Source organism: Paramisgurnus dabryanus, chromosome 19 (genome assembly GCF_030506205.2).
Source record: "Paramisgurnus dabryanus chromosome 19, PD_genome_1.1, whole genome shotgun sequence".
NCBI lineage: Eukaryota > Metazoa > Chordata > Actinopteri > Cypriniformes > Cobitidae > Paramisgurnus > Paramisgurnus dabryanus.
The window spans coordinates 390,417-412,930 of record NC_133355.1 but is presented as its reverse complement, the minus strand read 5'-3'; the positions used below and the strand labels follow the sequence as shown (position 1 = coordinate 412,930).

Below are 22,514 nucleotides of genomic sequence, written 5' to 3'. Positions count from 1 at the left end.
GAACTTTTCAGTCATAAAAAACACCTGCAAGGCCTGAAAGAGATCAAGCCTCAGACAAGAAAAAGTAACGTAAGCATTACTTTTCATGAAAAGTAACTTAGTAACGCAATTAGTTAGTTTTTTGGGAGTAACTTAATATTGTAATGCATTATATTTAAAAGTAACTTTCCCCAACACTGCAAATTACCATAAAAATGCGTCAGGAAAGCGTCATTGGTAGGGAAATGTTTTCTCTTAATTGACGAGATAACTCGTCAATGGCGTGGAAATAGTTAAATGTGATGTCTCATGTCGACTTGCTGTCTAACGTCATCTCTCTGTGTGTTTGTGTGTCAGGGTCTGTTGACGTCAGGAGTGGATTTCGAGTCCCTTCCTGCTGCTTTGTCTTTGCCGGCTGAGTCTGGCCTCTATCCCGTTACTCTGGTTGGAGTTCCACGAACCGCAGGAAACATCACGATCACCGGTGAGTTTAACATAAACATTGATGAGAACTTAACTGGGCTCTGTGCACTCTCCAAACAAGTTGTCAATGAAATCAAACCTCGCAATAAAATCGCAACTTCGCATCATGTTTATCATAGTGGGTGTGGCTTTAGACGGTTTAATCAGTAACAACATAATCAAATGGCTTTTGTGGAACAAACGTTACTTCCGGTAAACTTCCAGAAGTTAACTACAGATCGGCTGCCAAACTTCCCTTCTCATAGCGGTGATCCATGATTGCCCGTCTCCCCTCATCTTTAGGAAAGCAAAACATTTGTTATTTTCAACGAGGTATTAAGTTTCGAAAGTTAAGTCCCGACAACGCGCGTACGTCCGATGAAACCGTCTGTTCTCCATCTGGTAGCAACAGCAGTTTTCCTATTGGGCAAGCATTTCATGGACAGATTTCAAAATTGATTGACAGGTCTGTCTTAACGAAAATACCTTACGCCAGCCAAACAATGTCGCAAACGCTATTGGCAAACAGGGGGGGGGTTGGAAAAGACTCGATGGACACATGCGAGATAGTCACATTCATTTTAAATTACCTGAGGCCGTTAATATAGTACTCGACCCGTGTCCGAGGTGCACGTGAAACTTTTAGACCCAAAACCATCTCTGGTCTTGGGTCGGACTTCAGTTTTTGGATATAAGTGGACCAGTAAAGACTTTGATTTTCCTTTGTGCATGAAATCACAAACATTCCAGCAATGCTTTGATAGCGTGCAACAATAATAATGACCTATTGCAAACCCCAAAGCTGTCAAGAGCATTAAGTTTACAGACAATTACCCAGGATTTTTTATGTAAGGAATTTTTTATGTTAACATAAAGTAGCCCTTAAACGTATCCTTGGGTATGCCAATGGCTTGGATATGCAGAGCATTCACATCTTACGGACCGCATGCCCCTTATTTAAAAAACATGTTTTTAAGTTTAAGACAGCCTTGATTTCTTTTTTATTACTGCATTATTGTTTGGATTAAATGCACAAGTCAAGCATTTCACTGTTTAAGAAGATCCTCTCATTAAAAAGGGATAAACTCCATGATCCTTGTATTATGTCACTTTTTGTTAACGTTTACAAATCCGGCGCTTGTTTTCGAGGACTTTAATGAGCTCTAATTGCTTTTATATCATTAGTGAAGTCTGTGATAAATGTTAAAGCCTTTAATGTGGTGTTTGTGTGTACCGTGCAGGTTATCAGACGTGTGTGTTTGGGGTGAGCAGTGACTGTATGCTGGACGGGCTGATCGGGGTGAAGAGCAGCGGGTGCGCACTGGAGGTGGTGCCGTCACTCCCACGACTGCAGCTTTGCACATCGTTACCCAGGTTGGTCTCATCTTTCTTCTCATCTTGTCTCTTTTTTCCTTCTTCTTTTCTTCTCTCATCTTTTGTCTTTTTCTATCTCATCTCATCTTGTCCCGTTTCTTTAACATTCTTCTCTTCTGTCTTTCCCTAACACACGCTTTTATCATCCCATCTCCTCTCGCCTGTCAGTCTTTCTGTGCTCACTGAGGTCTTTTACTTCTCTTTCTGTTCAAGTGAGGGTTTGATGTGCAAACAGCAATAATAAAATCTATGATCGGTTTATGTTTATAATGCAAGGGTACTTAAACTCGATCCTGGATGGCTGTTGACCTGCAGAGTTTAGCTACAAACCTAATCAAACACACCTTAACTCTTTCCCCACCAGCGTTTTTGAAAAATAAGTTGCCGGCGAGCGCCAGCACTTTTGATGATTTTCTAGGGTTGTGACGAGATTACATGTGCCTCGCAAGATTTCTTGTGCAGGTGCTGGCCGTTTCTCAAATAAAAGACTGCATCCTTCGGAGGTCGCATTTTTAAACTGCATTAACTTCATTACTGTCTTATTAGAGACTATTAACAATTATAACGTTTACTAATTATTTAGTTAATCGCAACTTGTTGTAATATGCTCACGACTTGCGAATGTAATGCTCAGTTAATGATCTGAAATAAACCTTGATGAGGTATGCAGCCTGCATATGCGACCTCCGAAGGATGCAGCTTTCTGTTTGACCCTTTTACAGTGCATGCATTATATTTGTCTTTTACTGCGTTTGCTTTTTTGTTTAGGTTTCCAATAATGTTCGTTTGGGAGCTTGTGTGGAGTCTGAGACGCGTTGTGTTTGTCTGTTGATCAGTGTCAGATGTGTCTCAGCAGATTAAACCCTCACACAGAGTTACATGATTTAATGTCTGCATGTTCTTGCTCAAAAAATGACAGTGGCTGTATCATTTCTAGTGTAAAGAAATGGACATATATTAAATATTAATATGGATTTAAACATTGTTTGACTAAAAATTAGCGTTTCTCTCCATCTAAAGTGAAAGTGAAGACAGCGTCCGCGAGACGAGTCCTCTATCGCCCCCTGCAGGAATTTGTTATAATACATACATAATGCTTTTTATTTATAGGCCACAAAATGTTGTTTAATGTAACTTGGTTTTAATACGTAACTTGGTTTTAATACTTTATTTGAACCAATTATTATTGCATCTTCGTTATTATGTAATTTTAAATGCTTCTGCTCACTTGGGTCTATTTTTATTACCCCAAAATAAAAAATAACAAATTACTTCATTATCAGTTAGCAAAATAATTGTTAGGGCCAGTCCTTGATTAGTTAAAACATTTAAAAATAATGTGATTTCAGTTTCTTATTCATTTATTTTATCATTGAGGGTTTCTTAAAAAGTGTAAAAATATCATCTCGTCTCGTTCTCGTGAACCCAATCTCGTGTTTCGTCTCGTCTCGTGGATTAAGTGTCTCGTCACACCCCTATGATTTTCACAAAAGTTTAATGCCTTCCAGAAAATGTTCTTCTTTAAATATATAAACACACAAGATATCAAATGAAAGTTTACCTACGGAGATGATTACACTTCAGTCTGTCGGTGACTAAGGTTTTGTTAAATGAAACAGACAACATTGACATTAAAATAACAATATACACATTTATGCTCTCACCTGGAAAAATGCTTATATAGTTCGCCAAAAAATGAGAATTCTGTCATCATTTACTCACCCTCATGTTGTTACAAATCTGTATTCATTTATTTGTTCTGCTGAACACAATGAAGATATTTTGAGCAAAATTTGCAAACAAACCATTTTTTAGCACCAGTGACTTCCATTGTAGTGTTTTTCCTACTATGGAAATAAATGGTGCATTTGTTTACCAATCAGAGCCGTTCCTCCCTATACGCAGAGTACGCATGGTGCGTAGGGCCCCGAACCACTAGGGTGCCCCCTTGCTCTTAACGTCATCCGGCGCTGCACAGACCACATGGCAAGTGACATCATTGTGCCGTGAGAGCCGTTCGAAGGCACAACAAGCAGTCTGATCTCACGATACTTTAAAGGTGACATAGAATGATTGAACGGAGTTTTTATCCTTGTTCTGTGATGTGACATGTAGACAATTTTTTTTTTGTTTGGGTCTGTAATGCCTTAGAAACTTCCTAAAAACCTCTCTCAGATAGCTCTATTAGGGTGGGGGATTTTAAACAAGTGGTTTTGCACCTATTTGGCTCCCCCTACTGGCTTAACTTGCAATCTCATTACCGATTGGCTGACTTTGCTGCCACTCAAAAAATGTAGCCAATTATTTTAAAGTGGAGGGGCACTGTCCCCTTTAATTACAGTTGTCAGTCGGTCTGTGCAGCTCCGCATGCAGTTGATGCGCCTAACGACATGCGTCTTGATAAATGGATATGATTTAAAGCTATCCGTCCGGAGTAGAAAAAACAAAAAGTGCCATGATGGTAAAGTAAAAAAGATTAAGAACACATTAATATTTTAAATTCCTATTTAATTTTGAATAACCACGCAATGATTTATTACCCTCAGTCCAAATCCTCCGATTCAATATTAGTCCAGTGCGTTTTGTTACGCATGAATAATCAAAGTCTTTCATAACTTATGTGTTAAAGAAATAAACACATTCATTCACTAAAACGATGCACATTACATCTAAAGAATTTAGATAATTTTGTATGCCTCGGTTGGGATCATTTAGAGTCTTTTGAAGCTGCATTGAAACTGTAAACTGTTGAGGTCCACTATATGGAGAAGAATCCTAAAATGTTTTCCTCAAAAACTTTATTTCTTCTCGACTGAACAATGAAAGACATAAACATCTTGGATGACATGAGGGTAAGTAAATTATCTGGATTTTTTCATGAAAGCGGAATATTCTTTATGTAACTTAAAGGGTTTTCTGTAAAATGATATAAAGATATTGCATTTATTCCACTTCAAATAATTTTACACGGAAATTGCATACAAAAACAGTATTATTCCTCCTTTCAGTTGGAGTAAAATAACTTTTGCATAGATTATGATAGAGAAAAAAATCCTTTTTCTTCTGTAAGCTGACAATTGCTGGAATCAAACAAAACTGTCTGCAGGTTGCTGGAGCACCCAGGGCCAGAGTTATACACTTTTAAATACAGACTTTAGTAAATAAACATTAATAAATTTATTTTTTGTGTTTATTAGAGGACTGACAACACATACAACCATGTTTAGCACTTTTAACAGTGTTTTATGTAATTTCAAAGGGTTTCCTGTAAAATGATATCAAACTTTTGTATGTAAACCTCTGCATGTGGGAATGGGAAGCTTTTGAAATTGCGTATGCCAAATCCAGGTGGAAATCGCCAAAATAGCCTTAGAGTGAAAGAGGAAGAGAGATTTCATTTTTTCACATTCTGCAATAACTTAATGTGAAATAAATAAATAAATAACAAATATAATAATGTATAAAAAGTATTTTTGGTTAAATGATTTCAATATGATAGTGGGATGAATTGAATCTTCATCTTCTGTGAGATCATATTGAACATTATACAAAAAACTTTTTGTTTCTTTAAGGCTGGAAGTTTCTTAAAGATGACAATATTACCTCATGCACGATTTAATATTGTTTGTTTTAAGCAGATTTGGCAGGCTGAAGATTTGAAAAGGTCTTAAGCAAACAGAGCTAATTGCAGTAATCCTTACAGCTAAACACTAAACCCACATGTTTGGTCTCTATTTGACGGGATTGTCCGTCTTACTGTAATCACGGTTAGTTAAGCAGAAGCTGTTGTGAATAATTGAAATCATTATTCTTCAAACCTGAGGATGTCAGTGGGAATGATGTGCTGTGGGTTGGTGTTAAATGATTTTTAATTTCTTTATAAATGTGTGGTTGTTAAAAACAGTCAATCTTAAGGACCACATTCAGACAGACGTGCACACTAATTTATCATTTCTTCTCTTTAATGCTTTGTTTGAAGTAACTAGAAGACTTTTGAGAGCCAAACATTAGAGCATACAAAGTAAAAGCAGAGGAAGATGATGGGAAGTGGATTTAAACTTTGAAATGACTGACTGAAAAATGTTTTGACAATGTACGGTGGAGGATTTATGGAACAGAATGTTAATGGCACACACACGCAGTCTTAATGACACATTTATGTGTTTTTGCAACAAAGTTCTGCTTTAGCTGCTGCAGGCTGTTCCCAACAAATCTGAATTATGACACTAGTTACTTCACACCACTGACAGTCTATTTTATGAAGGACATTAACACAAAGCCACTCTTTTGATACAGTAGGTAGATATACTACAGGCCACTAACAATAAGTACTCAATGGCATAGATGTAAATGGAAAAATCTTTTTTATACTTTCTAAAGGCACAATATGTAAGATCTCCACCACTAGAGGTCGCTATTTCACAATAAGCAATAACAAAGGTGAAGCTTAATTGTTGTTTTTACCATCAAGAGATGTATGGAGTTCGCTAATTATGTTTACAGATGAGGTAATGAATGAATGTTTTATTACCTGTACGTTTGATCACATTATTTTATGCTATCATCATGAACAGATGCTGTATAACCCCCACTTACACATTTGAGCACTCGTGTTGCCATAGTTCCTACAACTGGAAACTGAGGATAGCATGGATATTAAATCATTAAAAGGGCAACAATTACAAGGGAGACAAGAGACATTTATTTTGAAATGGATGGATTTACAAATCCCTGGGAACTTTTGGGATACCGTATTTTCCGGACTATAAGTCACTCCTTGGTATAAGTTGCATAAGTCAAAAATGAGTTTTGAAGAGGAAAAACATATATAAGTCGCACTGGACTACATGTTTTAGAAAATTATTTTACATAATTCAAGCCGTAGAACAGACATTTAACTCTTTCCCCGCCAGCATTTTTCATGATTTTCACCAAAGTTTAATGCCTTCGAGAAAATGCTCTTCTTTAAATATATAAACTTATTACACGGCTCTCTGGAATGCTTGATTCTGATTGGTCAGTTGAGACATTTGCAGGTTCGTTCTTTTCAAATAATAACCGCTCCAAAATAATAACGCATAGCCGGACTACTTGCACGAGTAAAATCGCTCCGCGCCAATAAAGATTAATAAAGATTACTGTCTGTTTGGCGCCATCTTGTGACAAACACTCGACAACCACGACAAGACACAGAGAGCTTACTGAGACTGAACTTGACAAAATAGAGCATGACAGCTACGAAGCCAACACACAAAAAAATACAGAATGGGCATTAAAACTTCTCAAAGACTGGTTAAAGAGAAAAAAATGGAGACAGACAAGTATGAAGCAGAGGATCTTAATAAGGTATTACGATCATTTTATGCATCTGTGCAAAGTTTCGCGGAAGGATAAAAATGTTAATTTAAAACAAATATGCCAATAAAATGTTTCAAATTCATATTCATGTCCAGTTTTTTTTCTTATGTGGCAAGTAGCCGTGTAATAAGCGGGATAATGTAGAGGCAGCCGTTAGTTATTGGGAAATAAGCCCCTTCAGTGTGATACAAGACCCTCCGCTTCGCGTCGGGTCCTGATCACACTGTCAGGGCTTATTTCCCAATAACTACCGGCTGCCTCTACATTATCCCTTACATATAATATATTAAATGAAAGAACAGACCCTCTGTCCCGGTTAAATGTTTAATGCTAAAGAGATTGCTGTAGCTCAATTGAAAAGCATTGCTTACAAAGGCCACAGGTTCGATTTCCAGGAACAAACATACTGTATAGGTACTGATAAAATGTAATGCACTGTAAGGGCTTTGGATAATGCCAAATGCATGAATGCAAATGTAAGATGTTTTTTTTTTTTAACATGTCCCTGCCTGGTTACAGGTCTGCACATCTGATAAATGAAGATTTGTCAACCAATGTGTCCCTGCAACTGTATAATGGAGAGACCCAGGAGCTGGTCATCACCCTGGAGAATATCGGTACCGAGGCGCTGAACACACTGGAGCTGTCATCTAAAACCCTCAACACTAAAGGTACACACATGGTACACACACACTAAACTCTCTATCGAGCATAAATGCTGCTGTGGTTGAGACGACGCTCGTCTTGTAATGGGATGGCAGTTCAAAGGCTGCGCTGATTGTTTAGAGTTCGTAATAGAGTCCGTGCATTAGTCTGATCACTCCAACCCCTATCTGATTTTCCCATGACTCCGGCGTTTTGATGTGCTTTTTCTCTTTGAATAAAGACGTCTGCTCTTACACACCTCGGTCTTTGCGCCTTTTGAGGATGGAAAATAAGATGCTCTTAGTATATGGCAGTATTCATCGCACACACAGACATGAAAAGCATGTCTTTGGGCTTGATGTGCATATGTGTGTCTTCTAATCCCGCACTGCTTTCAGCATTGGTGACTGAGCAGGTGGCCTCTGTAGGCATCGAGACACACACACCATCACTTTCACTTTGAAGTTCTTCTAGAGATGTCCTTTGGCTGAGTTGTTTGCGTGTGTGCATGCCTAGATTTCTGCATTTTTCTTTGCTGTGTAAAAACTTTTTAATAATTCAGCCGTTTCTGCAAGTGTTTCACTTTTAAAATGGCATATTTTGGCATTTCCTAAAGGTCTTACATAGGGCTACACAATACTGTATATCATTTAAACATTGACATCACTGTGTGTGTATTCCCAACAGTCACATTGCAGAACATGCAGTGTAGTAAGGTAAACATTTATATTTTGAGTTCATATTATTTTATTTTACACAGAGTTTGTGGCATGCACGTGGCAAAACGATGAACATATGAACACTGTTGATACAATTGGTTCTTTTAACTGGAGGGCGGGACTTTGTCAGAGAGGCCGGACATATTGAGCGTTGCATTTTACCCCATTCATAGTACTGCAAAAGCAGTGATTTTGTTTTAATTACATGGCTCGTTGGAATGCTTGATTCTGATTGTCCAGTCACGACATTTGCAGATTTCTTATTCCCAGATAACAACCGCCCAAATCTAATAACACACAGTAAACCGGTTGCTGCAAATCATATTAAAATGTATTATAATTGTCTTTTAATAACATATGACATTATACTGTATGTACAAATTATTAAACCAAATAGTGTGTTTGTGACATTTGAACGTCTTGTCTGAATGAGGAAATAAAATATTTCAAATCAATATTTAATATTCCTTACCTTACTTACAGTATGAGGTAAATAGCCCTGTAATAAACTGGATAATGTATAGGCAGCCAGTTGTAATTGAAGCAATAAGCCCCAAGAAGCAGTGGATTAACAAACTGCTTAGCTGTTGTAAAATGCACTGTAACGCAATGCTTCGCGGGGCTTATTGCTTTTATTAAATGGTTACTTCATATGCATAGCAGGATTTCATAAAATAAAATGCAACAAATAAGCTGTAATAATATTTGTACAAATATTACTCTTCCGCCAAACAAAGTAGTTCCTCAGAATCATGTGTGGCTGAAACAGAGCGCAGTTCCCAACCAACACAGACACAGCAAAGACACAATGAAAATATGAATATGACTGTGGTGTTTCTTTTCATTAATTGACATTTATCTAATTTATACATTAACATTTATATCGTGCAACTGTTGAAGTGTGGATCAAATATGCTTGGAAGCATGCTTAACTCTTTCCCCGTCAGCGTTTTATTTTTTTTTTAAGTTGCCACCCAGTTTTAGTTTAATGCCTTCCAGAAAAATGATCTTCTTTAGATAAACATAAAATATATCAAATGAAAGAACAGACCCTCCGCTTTAAAACAAACAAACAAACAAAAAGTTTTATCTTACCTTCAATTGTTCTCTTATCACCTCTCAAATTTTGAGCTAAAAGCTGAGATAATAAATTTTTTGTGAAGGAGTTTTGTTAGAAATCAGATTCAGAACTTACACAGTGTTTTCAGTGTTGAGTGAATGCGTCAGTGTTTAATTAGGGTAAGATCGCCACCTAGTGGATAATAGCGTAAATATGGATTTGAGGTAAAAACTCTCTTAATTGACGAGATAACTCAACAATATTTATTGTCATTTATCTGGATATCGGCATTAATTGTGCAATTGTAGAAAAATGTAAAATTTGATTAAAGACTGTGGTGTTTATTTTCATAAATCAGTACGCAGCAACAGTGGCGCAGTAAAACTTAAGCTATGTAATGCTTTGTATGTAATGTAATGGTTACCGGGTATTTTATCACAGCTTAGAATGCTTTTCAACCAGTCAGAATGAAGAACTAGAACTGCCCGTTTTGTAATGTGAATTATACCACAGGCCTGTTGAATGCATTGTTCTGATTGGTTGATAATGTTCCACAGGTGTTGATTATTTTTACGTAAAACACACACCTGACCAGCTTCATGTAATGCTGGATTACCACCTTGGGTCTGCATTATTGGTCCTGTCCCAAATAGCGCACTTCATGTGGACTTTTAGTCCCGTGGTCTTATATTGCGCGTCCTCACTTAGTCTACGAGTCCGTAGGGTGTCCCATCTGTGTGCTCATCAGCGCCCCCTTTGCACCCTTGATGCGGTCTTTGACGAAGCCTGCACTGCTGCAGGCTCCACACACTTTCCTAACCCAGAATTCCTGGCGAAAGAGTACACACCACTTCTCTTCCTATTTCCGGGGTGACGGTCGAGTCTGTCCCAAAATACGAATCTGGTGCGCCCTTGTGGACTCGCGTCAAGGGTCCCTAAGGTCTGCACTACATAATGTCAATTCCATAGTGTGCATTTGGGACAAGACAATTTTCTAATAATTCAGCGGCCCATCGTCTGTTATTCCTTACATATCCAATATCTTCGATAATAGTGAAGCTTGACTTTATCAGCAAACACGGTAATAATATTAGGTTTTCTGAGAGGTCATTTTAAAATTGAGATAACATTTGTGTTATAAAACCAAATTGAGAAACAGACATGTTGAGCTAGTTTGTGTCTCGACATCCTGGTTTATACAGTATGCCACAACTGCAAGAACATTGACAATTCGTGATCTAAATGGGACACGATTCATGAATGTATTTTCTTTACTTTGGCCATGACAACATTTAGAAGGAAACTGATATTTATAGTCCTACTGCAGTCTTGCTGTCTCTCTTCTCCTCATTTCCTCTAGTGAGTCTCTACATGTACTTGGGCTCTTTACAGCATTCTGAGCTTGTTTTCCAAGTTGCCTGAAGGTAGAGGAACGAACACACACACACTAACAGGTGGAGTAGCAAGAAGTTTCTGGTTTATTTGTGGGTAAATATGATTGAACCGAGAGCTTCAGAATGAGATATGGGGAAGAACTGAATCCAGTGCTGCCCACAGAATTTATTTATGTCACCTGATACACAAACCTCAAACCTGAGACCCATATGCTGCTTTGCTGCTATATTTCACCTCTGACAACATGCCTCAAATGAAAAATGATATTTCTCAGGTTATTGTGGTGCTGGAAGAAAGCGTTTCACAAAGCAGTTCCCTTTGTTTCCTAACCTTAGTAATTGCTTGGTTTGACTTTTTTCAGTTTTGTCCTGGCCTCAAAACTCATAACATGATTTTGCTCTCTACATTGTCTACCTACGCGTATCGAAACAGCAGCATGAGACCGTTTCATAAATCCCACTGTCAAACATTCGCTTCTTCAACCTCCGCATGGAGCTTCTATCTCTCTCTCTCTCTGGGGTTGGATGTCTGCAGTGATGCGATTCAGTCTGACTGAAGTTGACTGCTTTCCAGTGGAAACCCATGGAGGTGCGTTGTGCAAAACTACACAAATGGCACTTTTCCATTGCATTGTACCCCACGGTTTGGTTTTGGTCAGGTCAGCTCATTTCACTTTGGCTTGGTTAGCTTTTCCATCAAGTTAATTAACACTTCGGAGTGGGAGGGATTATAGGCGTGTCGTTATATTTGCGCTGCCTACTGCTGTGACATCATTCAAGTGAGAGCGTTGTTTTACATTCCCATACATACATTTATTTCTCAGTCCGCCACAAAATTAAAATTGGCCACCACAAATAGATGTTTGCACATCGTGTTTATCACTATCTCTCTCTAACATGAAGTTTCTGTAAAAACACCCGTGGCGTCAGTCACAAATGTGCCGCCACAAACTGCAAATCTGGAAAAAACTGTTATGCTGCTTTTACACCAACTGCGTTTCAGGCGTCAAAATCGCGTCTAGTTTGCAGCTTGAACAGTTTGAATGCATTCACGCGTGTAGAGCGAAGTAGACGCGCGGAAAAAGCAAGCATTTGACGTGCATCAGGGGCAAACTCCGCTCCTTGTGGGAGGGGCAGGTGCTATGCGGTTGTCTGTTTTCAAGATGACTGATGTTGATTGTGCATTTATCGACAGAGTTATCAATTTGTATTTGGTGACCTTACTTTGGGGGAAAATATTTACAACTTACCAGGTTGCCCAATGTCTTCACGACACTCATTCAAGTGAGGTCCTTTTTATTCCTGCCTCTATAGAAATAAGAACTTGTGTCGTATAGCTCTGGGTGACTGCTTACGGACAATATCAAGCCTTCATGCTGATTGAGTGACCCCGGGCGGGGCTGCCACCACAGCAGCAAGCAGGCTCCTGATTGGTTAACGCGGCACGAAATTCCGCCAAAGTTTAAATCTTTCAACTCGGGAGTCAGCCGCAAATTCGCGTAAACCCGAAAATGCATAAAAAGCACCATTCGCGCATACCGCGCAAAATGCTCAATCCGCGCTTTTCGCGTGAACTAGACGTGCGAATTAGGCGGAAACGCATCTTCCGCGCCGTGCCAAACGCCTCATCCGTGCAGCGGGACCTTCAGACGCACGTCAATGCGTCTTCACATTGACTTAACATTGAAATCACTCGCGCTTCATGCCTCTACCGCGGTTGGTGTAAACGCAGCATTATAGTGTTTCTGATTCACAACCTGTGGATGTTTTTCATCGCTAAAAGGGAGTTTGGGAACTTACAGCAAAGCACAGATGACAACAGGTTTACTCGAGACAGCGCAAGCTAGCATGAAGGTAAAGCTAATATTTTACATAATAGCGATGACGCTGGTAGTAACGATTCTCTCAGACCAATCGGTGATCTACATTATTTTCGCATCACGTTTTGGTATCAGCTCGGGTTGCTTGGAACCCCAACCGAGGTGGTACACAAAAAAAGTATCGGGTACTAAGTACTGCACCCAATGGAAGAGCCCCAAAAGTAAGCTGACCCTACCTGACCTACATGCACACAAAGGCACACATACTCAAACAGACACAGACACACACACACACTCACTCAAACTCAGTCAGACTTACTTATGGTCACACACCAGATGTGGTAGAGGCTGCAAAAATGCACTACTCACGCGTAGTTGGACATTTGAACATTTAAGTTTCCTGTGCGTGAAAGCTGTGCGTGAAATTCTAGTCATTTGAGACATTCACGCGGAAATTCGTGTCATGGGAGGGGCTTCTGCGACTTCGCTGAGACTCCGCTCGCTTCCTGTAATCACGTCACTACTACAGCAAGGTCTTGATTGGTTAATGCGGCGTGGAAATCCGCAGAATTCTGTTTTTTCAACTCGCGCGTTTTCCACGGCAACGCTCAATTTGTGCGGAATGTGCCATTCGCGCCGCGCCTAACGGATGCTTAATCGCGTCTTTGCATTGACTTAACATGTAAATAACTCGCGCTTGCCGCCTCTACCGGATCTGGTGTGAACCCTGCATTACACTTGCATGCGCTCGCTCACTCACTCATGCAGACATATACACAATTGCATTTCACACTAACACACACTTTTGTTTACAGCCTGGGAATTATTACATATCACATACCACACGTATCACATAAAAGGCAAACGGAGACATACTTGCAAAGAGGAACTTTGAGGAACCTTGCCACGCTTCTATTCCTCACAATGAAAGCATATAGTGAGCGGGGCCTTTGACTGGGCACCTGGGGTTTTGCATTATGTATTTCCAACATGAGTGCGAGTTAATGATGACAACTTTCACTTTTGAGTTAACCGTTCCTCTGACTACCACACCCCACTACTAAAACAGTGTTGGGGTCTTTAAGGGACTCAGGAGTGTTGTGAAAGACTCCAGTAGAAGCTGTGGGAGCATTATGTGTGCTCCCCAACCATGTTCACACACAGATTTTCTGTTAATAGCCGTACCGTGAGATGGTTACGCTGCCTTCAGGGCCTAAAGCAGCATGTAGCAGTGGATGCTCTAATTAGGTCCCCTAATTACCCAGCAGTACCGTAATACGCAGGAACAAAGTCCCTATTAGGATAAAAAGCTCTAGCTGTTTTTACTGTTATTGTGGTGAACGTGCTTTGATAGGCTCTGCTGAACAGACCAGCCACATAAGCCATGCATATGGATGAACCTGTCGAAATACAGCTTCGCTTCACATTCATCTTAGTTTGCTGTAGAGGAAATTTTGGAGGCATTTATCACTAAGATGTGTGACCTCCGAGCTGTGAAGACCAGCCACAGCCGACACCAACTTAGGTGTGTAATGTATTTCAGGCTTGGGTTTGGGATGGAGGAGCAGGTTTGGAGGAGAGCTACTTAGTATTTTAGCTCATATGTAGGTATTTAAGATGCCAACCCCTGACATTTTGATACATATTGCCTTATTTTACAACACTGTAATTTTTTTTTAAAATTGGGATAACAATAAAGTAAGGCAACCTGATACAGGAAGATTTCTGAGTTTCAACGTCTGATTTAACATTTAGCCAACCTAAATTTGTTCATTCGTGCAATGCTGATTTCTTTATCTTGCTAATCAAATTGAAAAGTTCACAAAACTACAAAAAACAAATATATTTTTATTAGGGCCGGGACTTTAACGCGTTAATTAAGATTAATTAATTACACAAAAAATAATGCTTTCAACATTTTTAACGCATTTTAATCGCACTTATTTTTGCACCGCGGAACATTTCTCATTGGATGAGTTTCGGCGGACCGGTTATACTGGAGCACCAACTAGCGTTCATGACTTCAGACAACAACAAACCACAGTGAACATGAACGAAGAAGCTGATGAGATCGCTTTGGTTGGCGGATGGAAGCGTCGATAAGAGCATGGTTGTGTGTAAGCTATGCAACAAGGAATTCACATATCACCCGCAGCACATCGAGCCTCAAGTATCATCTCAATGCAAAACATATAGCAGCTAGCGTGGACGTTAGCCCGACTCCGGGTACAATGACTTGGTTGAACAAAAATAAACAATATTTTGTTGCTTAAGCTTATGTATTCAGTCATTATTCATGGTATACTAAAAATCCATGTGAAAAAATAACTTCTCAATGTTCTCAGGTCAAATATTTATATGTGATTAATTTCGTTTAATTAATTACAAAGCCTCTAATTAATTAGATAAATTTTTTTAATCGAGTCACTGCCCTAATTTTTATTTAACTTTGTTACTTGATTATATGTGTATTTAAACATAAACAGTTTGTGTTGAATGCACTTTTACTTCAACAGGGGAAACATAAATCTCAAGCATCAAATATCATTTATTAAAAAACAACTCTATACAACAAATAGCTAACAGAGATAACGACAACAGCATAAATAAAGCTAGTAAATACTAAAATGGTAAACTTTTTAAAAATATTAACCGGTGAAATGAACATGCCACAATGCATGATGGGAAATCAAAACACTTGCTTAATATAAAATAGTTTGTCCAGTAAACGAAAAAATATTGTTTTAAAACTTTTGTTTGGGCTGATTTTATTCAGTACACACAAAACAATAATTTTAATCGTTACACTAAAAAATATGTATTTACTTTATTTCCTTTATTGGGAAAGCATTTTGAATTCTGACTTTTTACATTGAAACTCTTTACTGAAGTTACTGTTTTTAGTTGTGCTACACTGTAAAAAAAATCTGTAGAAATTACAATGTTATTGCAGCTGGGTTGCCGGTAATTTACCGTAGATTTAAAATTATGTTATTTACTGGCAAGAGTTTGTTCAAAGTTAAATACATTTTAAATAGTAACAAGTCTTTATCTTTACAGAATAAAACTATACAATAACAGCCTCATGCAAAGCATTCTGGGAACCAGAAATCATCATCAACCTTTTTCTGTTTTTTGCTTCAGATTTTGTTTCCCAGAATGTTTTGCTTGATGCTGTTTTTTTAGTTTTACTCTGTAAAGACAAAGACTTGTAAATGTTTAATGTTCATTTAACTTTGAACAAAATATTGCCAGGAAAAAACATAAATTCAAATCTACGGTAAATTACCGGCAACCCAGCTGCAATTTCTATTTTCAATTTTTTACAGTGTATGCCTACAGTGTTTCTCTAAGAGACTCATCTGCATTTTTAAATTGTGTAGTTTATTCATTCGAGTGTTGAAAATGACTTGTCTGTCTTGAAAAACATTTATGCATTCCAGCCGAGATCTCTTGAATCTCATTTACAGTTTCTGTACCTGTAAGTCGGCGTTCCAAGAAGGTAGCGTACATCGGTGGGAGATTTTCAAATGTAATTCAATGACTTCTGAAATGTCTTTAAATGGTGTATGATGGAATTCCAGGAATGATTCTAGAGGTGTCAGAGATGTCAAAGTCTCCTGCAGGGAGAAAGTTTGGACCTCTGATGTTTGTGGGAGTGTGTAGGCAGATTTGGATGAAGGCCAGTGATGGATATAGGAAGAGCAGATGGCACCGTGTCTTAAGTAAAGGATTGAGGTCCGCAAGGTCATGATGAACTCCAAAACACACACACACACATGCACAAAATGAGCGAGCCATTGAGTGTAAGTCAATGAATGTTGACTACAGTCCATCTGAAGCAGACACACAGCAGTGGTTTTGCTGTGTCTGCACTGCAGCAGGGCCTCCTGTAGCCGACACAGGCAAACAATGAATTAAAGATGAACCGAGAGCACTCTGATGAGACATCTGTGTACAAACACACTCGCAGGCTCTCTCGCCGCCGTCTCTCCTTTAGCCAACAGAGGGCAGCGATGCCAGCGGGTCCGTACCCGTGACTCCATCGCTCAATGTGTCTGTACACACATATGGAAATGCATATTTTTGGCAAAATGTTTCTCTTTCTACCCTGCAATCTATCTTTGTACCTGTCTCTGGTTCTGACTCCAGATGGTATGCAGTGTTGGACTGCCTGTTGGTTTTTTGTCAAAGATGTTTTATTTTTGACCTTGGTGGTCAAAGTCTGTTTGATAACTGGTTTTGATTGATTGATGTCAGATCAGAGATTAGTTGTCAGGCTGTTTTTAATTAACAGTGACGCATCTTTTGACATTGACGTTACCGTGTGTAACTAATGGTGTTAGTTTGGACAATGCAACCATTGCATAAACAAAAGCAACAGGACTTCTCAGAAATTGAGTGAGGGTAATTCCATGCAAATGTCAACCTTATCATGAAAAGTAAAGTTTTTACTACACAAAGTCAATCTGGGCAATTTCGCATACATTTTTGCAGACATATCGCCTACGATAAGTATATACGATATAGCCTAGCTTGTCAGTGAACTATGGCTTTGTTTAGTAAATGGTGCTCCATCTGAAAGCAGGTGATGGCGATTTATTATTACTTAGGGAACCGGCTTTACTGAAGAGACGCACGTGATTATCGCATGCAATTTATCATGCAGCTCTAATTTAAATATAAACGCTGGTAACTAAAACCCTCCTACTTGGCTATATCACTGAAATTAATATTTACAATAAGGGCTGTAACAATGATTAAATAACTGTCTCATCGCAATGATTTCAAATCACCGCAATGATTGCACATCTCTTTAAAAACACAAGGGGGAGCTGCAGCCCCTGTATAAACGAGACAGTATCTTTTGATATTTTATGTTTTATATGTATTAATATTTACTGCCAGGTAAACCTTGCAAAAGATTTAATTAAAATAATCACAAAAATCTGTGAAAATTATTTCATAAACAAAGAAAAAAAATGTATGAGAATTAAATGTCAAAGCAATAAAAAAGACAATCAATCCCCATTATCATTAAAGCCCTAAAACAGGCAATTAATCGTCACAATTTCTTAGACAATTAACCGCCAGCCAAATTTCATAACCGTGACAGCCCTATTTACAATAAGTAACAAACATTGTTACAAGAAATCATAAGTATGCACACAAAATGACTAATGTACATTACTGTAAAAAATAGTGTAAATGTGCAATAGTGAAATTCATTAACAACTTGAAATTGTTTAAAGATAATAAAACGTTAAAACAGACCATTGTCTAGGCATGTAAAAAAGTCCACCTTTATCGTCATTGCATTTGAACAAATACTTCCACACATCACCGGTGTTGGCTTTAAATGTCTACCATGATCTTTCCCCACGATCATCTGTCTTTTATTTGTTTGTTTCAAGTATATCAACTTAAAAGATGGTGACATCTTCGGAAAGAGAGGCGAAGTACAGCAAACGTTCACATCCTTTGAAGTAAAGCACGCATTAACAATCGATTCAGGGATTTCCCGCATTTATATTCAGAGGCAGCGTTTAAAGGCATGGAGGCATCAAGTGGTTTGCATTAAATGTGACTTTGAATTCCTGTGAAGGAACACAAGATATAGATGTCAAATGCTGTTCAAGCACAATGTGTGGAAATCTCAAGGCCTTACAGTTTGTGAGAGCCGCTGGGTTCAGGGATTTCCATCTGTCTACCGTGAGTCAGAGAGAAAAAATACACGCATTACATGACTCATAAACTCAAAATTGTGAGAAGCGTTTGAATAATTCTTGTCATATCCATAACTCATGCAGGGTCTCGGTCCAGCTCTCAGTTAAACTTGATGCCCTGCTGTGTTTCAGATGCTTGTAATAATGTCGTTGCTTAGAGAAACAAGTTTTTATATCTAGTGTATTGTCTGATTTTCTGTCTGACTTTATCATTCGTGTCTGTTCATGTGTCTACGTTGTGTCATTGTTCTTCTGTCTTTCTTTGCGTTTACTCTCGATTAATCGCATAATTTTATGAGTTAACTCGCGATTAATCGCAAATTAATCTCACATTTTTATCTGTTCTAAATTTACCTAAATTGAACACTTTTCAAGTTTTTAATGCTCTAATCAACATGGATTTGGACAAATATGCTATATGCAAATTTATGTTTACAACAGCCTGTTTACATTTTCAACAGAACCATCAGCCATAGTTTTATATATGATTTTCCCTGTAGAAGACCTTCTTCTTTCTCCATTTCTTTTTGCTGCTGCATCATTTGTGACCTGTGCTGGTAAATTGAGTTGGGATGAGCACATTTTCAAAAATTAGTTATTTATATTTTAACATCCTCTATTAAAAAACTTAAAAACATGACAGAACTTCACCTGTTTACGCAAAGCAAACACAATATCAATATCAATATACGTTAAATATGTTTTTCTTTTATTGTTTAATTTTGCCATTGAGACCATCTTAGTCGCGTCCGCATTCAGGATGAGAGCTTACGCAGCCTACGGAGGCTACTCTGCTGCTGCTCTGTGCCCCCGCCCTCCAAATTTTTCATACGTCACAAAGAAAAGTGCGTACACTACGCTAATACTCTCTCCTGAATACAGATGAGTCTAAGATGGTGGCGCTACCGGAAGGTATTTATTTTTGTTGATAAAGTTTTAAATATGGATATTTCTACAACAACATTTAATTTGTGAAGGATGGACGCACTTTTTTTGGACTTGAAGGTCGTGGACCACGTAACATTACATTTAATCAACTGAAAGATCTAAAACATTTTCTAAAATATCCGAAAATGTGTTTGTCTGAAAAACGATGGATATATGCAACTCGGACAGCTTGGGGGTGAGTAAATCATGGGTTTAATATCATTTTTGGCCGAACTATCCCTTTAAGATGTATAGAGATATCTTCCTGTCTTCTCAATGTCTTGTTTGTCACCATGGTTTAACACATGAGACGGAAGAAATCGCTCCTGTCGGCAACTCTGTGTCTCTTAGCAACCGGGTTTCAAGCCTCACCGTGAATTATGGTCATTGCTCAGCTAAACTAAAAAAGTACACAATGTTTTTGCTCTTTTTATGCATTGAGTTGAATATTTGTCTCCATGAATGTTTGCTCAACAAATACATGTGTGGAGTTTGAGCAGTGGGCCGATTTCCTTCTCCTCTTACCCTTTTGTCTGAAATGTCTTTACTTTTAGGTTTGAGCAATAGCACACTAAGATGTGTTTTGGTTAATCGTCAAATATGTTTAATATACAGTGGAATATACATGCTTGAATGTTTCAGGGTTTCCCACAGCACTTTGCAGTTTGGGCGGCCCGCCTAAGCTTGGAAACCCTACTGCCTCAACTAGGTAGTAAAAAAAAATCGCTGCCAGAAAGGCCGTCAAGTGCATATCGGAGAATAGCGTGAACGCGCTTCACACCGCGAGCGTGCATGCGCGCCACAAGGCCGAAATGGTCCTTCAACCGTCTGGTGGATAGCCAGTTGATAAAACACGTGTGCGTGAGAACTGTAAGTGGACTTATGTTTTGGGTTTATTTAAGCCTGTTATTGTATAAGTCTTGCAAATTTAAAGTAAGTTAGCTGGTGAATTTTGCTGTTTGAGCAACCTGCTAGCTGGGTTGCACGTGCCTGTTGATTCAATATAATTGTTGAGCGCTCTTGCTCACGTTATTCATGCACATTATTCACATGCTACAGTAGTTACACTCCTTTAAGATAATGTAATTAATAGTGGGAAATAATCCGTTTTTACAATCTTCGCACTATCTATAATCGTTCGCCAGACGTTCTACAACATCTGCTTTAGTTTGTGTTTATTAACCCTTTAGTTTCACTTCATCACGCAGCTATTTTCGTTAGTGGTATCTGTTAAAAACATTTAATTCATTAATAATCTAGTATGTGTTAATTTTCTGTCATAGTTTCTTCAAAATTAAGTTTTATTTGAGTGTTTTAAAAAAAAATATTTTCATTTTCATCATGATGCGTACGCCCAGCCCCTTTGATTGCAACGCCCACGCGTCCAACCCTACCACCTTAACTTACACATTTTCTGCGGGAAACCCTGTGTTTCCTTACTTGATGCTTTTAAAAATATCTTTCAGGCTATTTATTCTTAATAAATGCACATTTGGTAGCCTGGAAACTTCCCTATTTAGATATTTAATCAGTCTGGAGTTTGCAACCTAAAAAAAAATTCTTACAGTTTCGCAATAACACTAGATTGCCACCTGCAACTATTCATTAAAATGTGATTTTATGAGATGAAATGTTATTAGTACATCAGGCGTGGTGGTTTGATAAATTAAAATTCACCTTAGATCAGCGTTGCTGCATAAATGCATTTTTAAACTTTCTTTTTGCACTACAGAAATACTTTTCCCCCTGAATTTTTGCTGTCTCATTATACCACATGCTAATTGTCAATGTTCTCTTTGGCAGTAGGTTACATCCCATATATGAGTCACCCTTAGATCTAAGAGATTAAACTCGCGGTTTGAGATCCCCAGTCTCCAAAAACAGCTTGTAATTTTGGCAGCCGCGCGTGTTCGGGCTGGATGAAGTCTGCTGCCCTGATCCTTTCAGGACCGCTGCCAGGTTGAGTCCCTCCAGGACGGCGGCCCGTGGGCCTGGGAGTGTGTTGTTGTGGAACAGGGTTTAACATCTGTCTGCATTGTTTATTTTCAGCCATGTTGTTCTGAATAAACAATCATGGGTCCAGACATAGAGATTCAGTACTACACACTGAATTGAAATGCTAGACCTGTTCATACTGCAATCTGGATTTACTCCAGGAGCCATTTGCACTTGTGTGTGTGTGTATATGTAAACTAGAGTGATGTTATGGATTTGTTGCCTTTTCAACTTCAAAAATTGAAGGAAATTAGTTGATTAATCTGTGAGTCGTGACCTCGGATGGCTCGACCGTAACAATTATGGAAACGACGGATATAGTTTGTTTATCTGGGGTAGCAGCGGGGTTGTGCGTGTGTGTTTGTTTATCGCTGGATTTCATTGAAAAGTCTCAACCGGGTCATGAGTTGCAGGCGGTAAGTAAGAATTCTGTGTCATGTTGGAAATTGTTGCATAAGTGCATATAATATAAGCAACACGAACATGAAGTCAATCATAAGATAAACAGTGTTTTATAAAGCGGTACGTGACTCGTGACTCGCTCCTCCCGCAGCTCGTAACTCCTCCTTCCTAAGTTTTCGTCTTTTATCGGAAAGAATCCGTAAAGATGATCTGTCTTTTATAAAAATGTTAAACTAAAGACTCTTTGGAGATATGAAGGATGTAATACTACTCTATAGAGAGTCCAGATTAACATCAGATACGCAGAAACAGCATGTGTTATGGGAGCTTTAAATTGTTCATAGAAAGTATGTGGCTTTTATTACGTGCAAAAATGGTCCAGAGATAGTTTTACATCTCCATTTACAACCCTAGGATTGAAATGGTCTATTATTGCCTTATTTAAAAAGAGTCATGAATAATAATGTTGAGCTCTGCTCTGATTGGCTGTCTCACAGAGCAGTTCAGTTCAGTAGCTCTGTGTGTGTGTAACAGACCTTTTGTTTCAGCCTGTATCATATATTGTTTGGAGATTGTTAATGGACGTTTCTGAGTGGTAAGTTTGTGTTTTTTAGTAAAGACCTGCAAAATGTAACTGAAACTTCAATAACTTC

At 38.5% G+C, this 22,514-nt stretch overlaps 1 protein-coding gene across 2 annotated transcripts in view; it reads left to right on the top strand.

The window, feature by feature from the left end:
* Window positions 1-22,514, top strand: part of trappc9 (trafficking protein particle complex subunit 9) — a 278,660-nt gene that overhangs the window by 86,962 nt on the left and 169,184 nt on the right. For both annotated transcript variants that reach the window (XM_073812647.1, XM_073812646.1), the window contains 3 exons: window positions 337-463; window positions 1,683-1,815; window positions 7,693-7,844. In XM_073812647.1, the coding sequence (XP_073668748.1) occupies window positions 337-463; window positions 1,683-1,815; window positions 7,693-7,844 (412 nt within the window). The remainder of the gene's footprint in view (window positions 1-336; window positions 464-1,682; window positions 1,816-7,692; window positions 7,845-22,514) is intronic.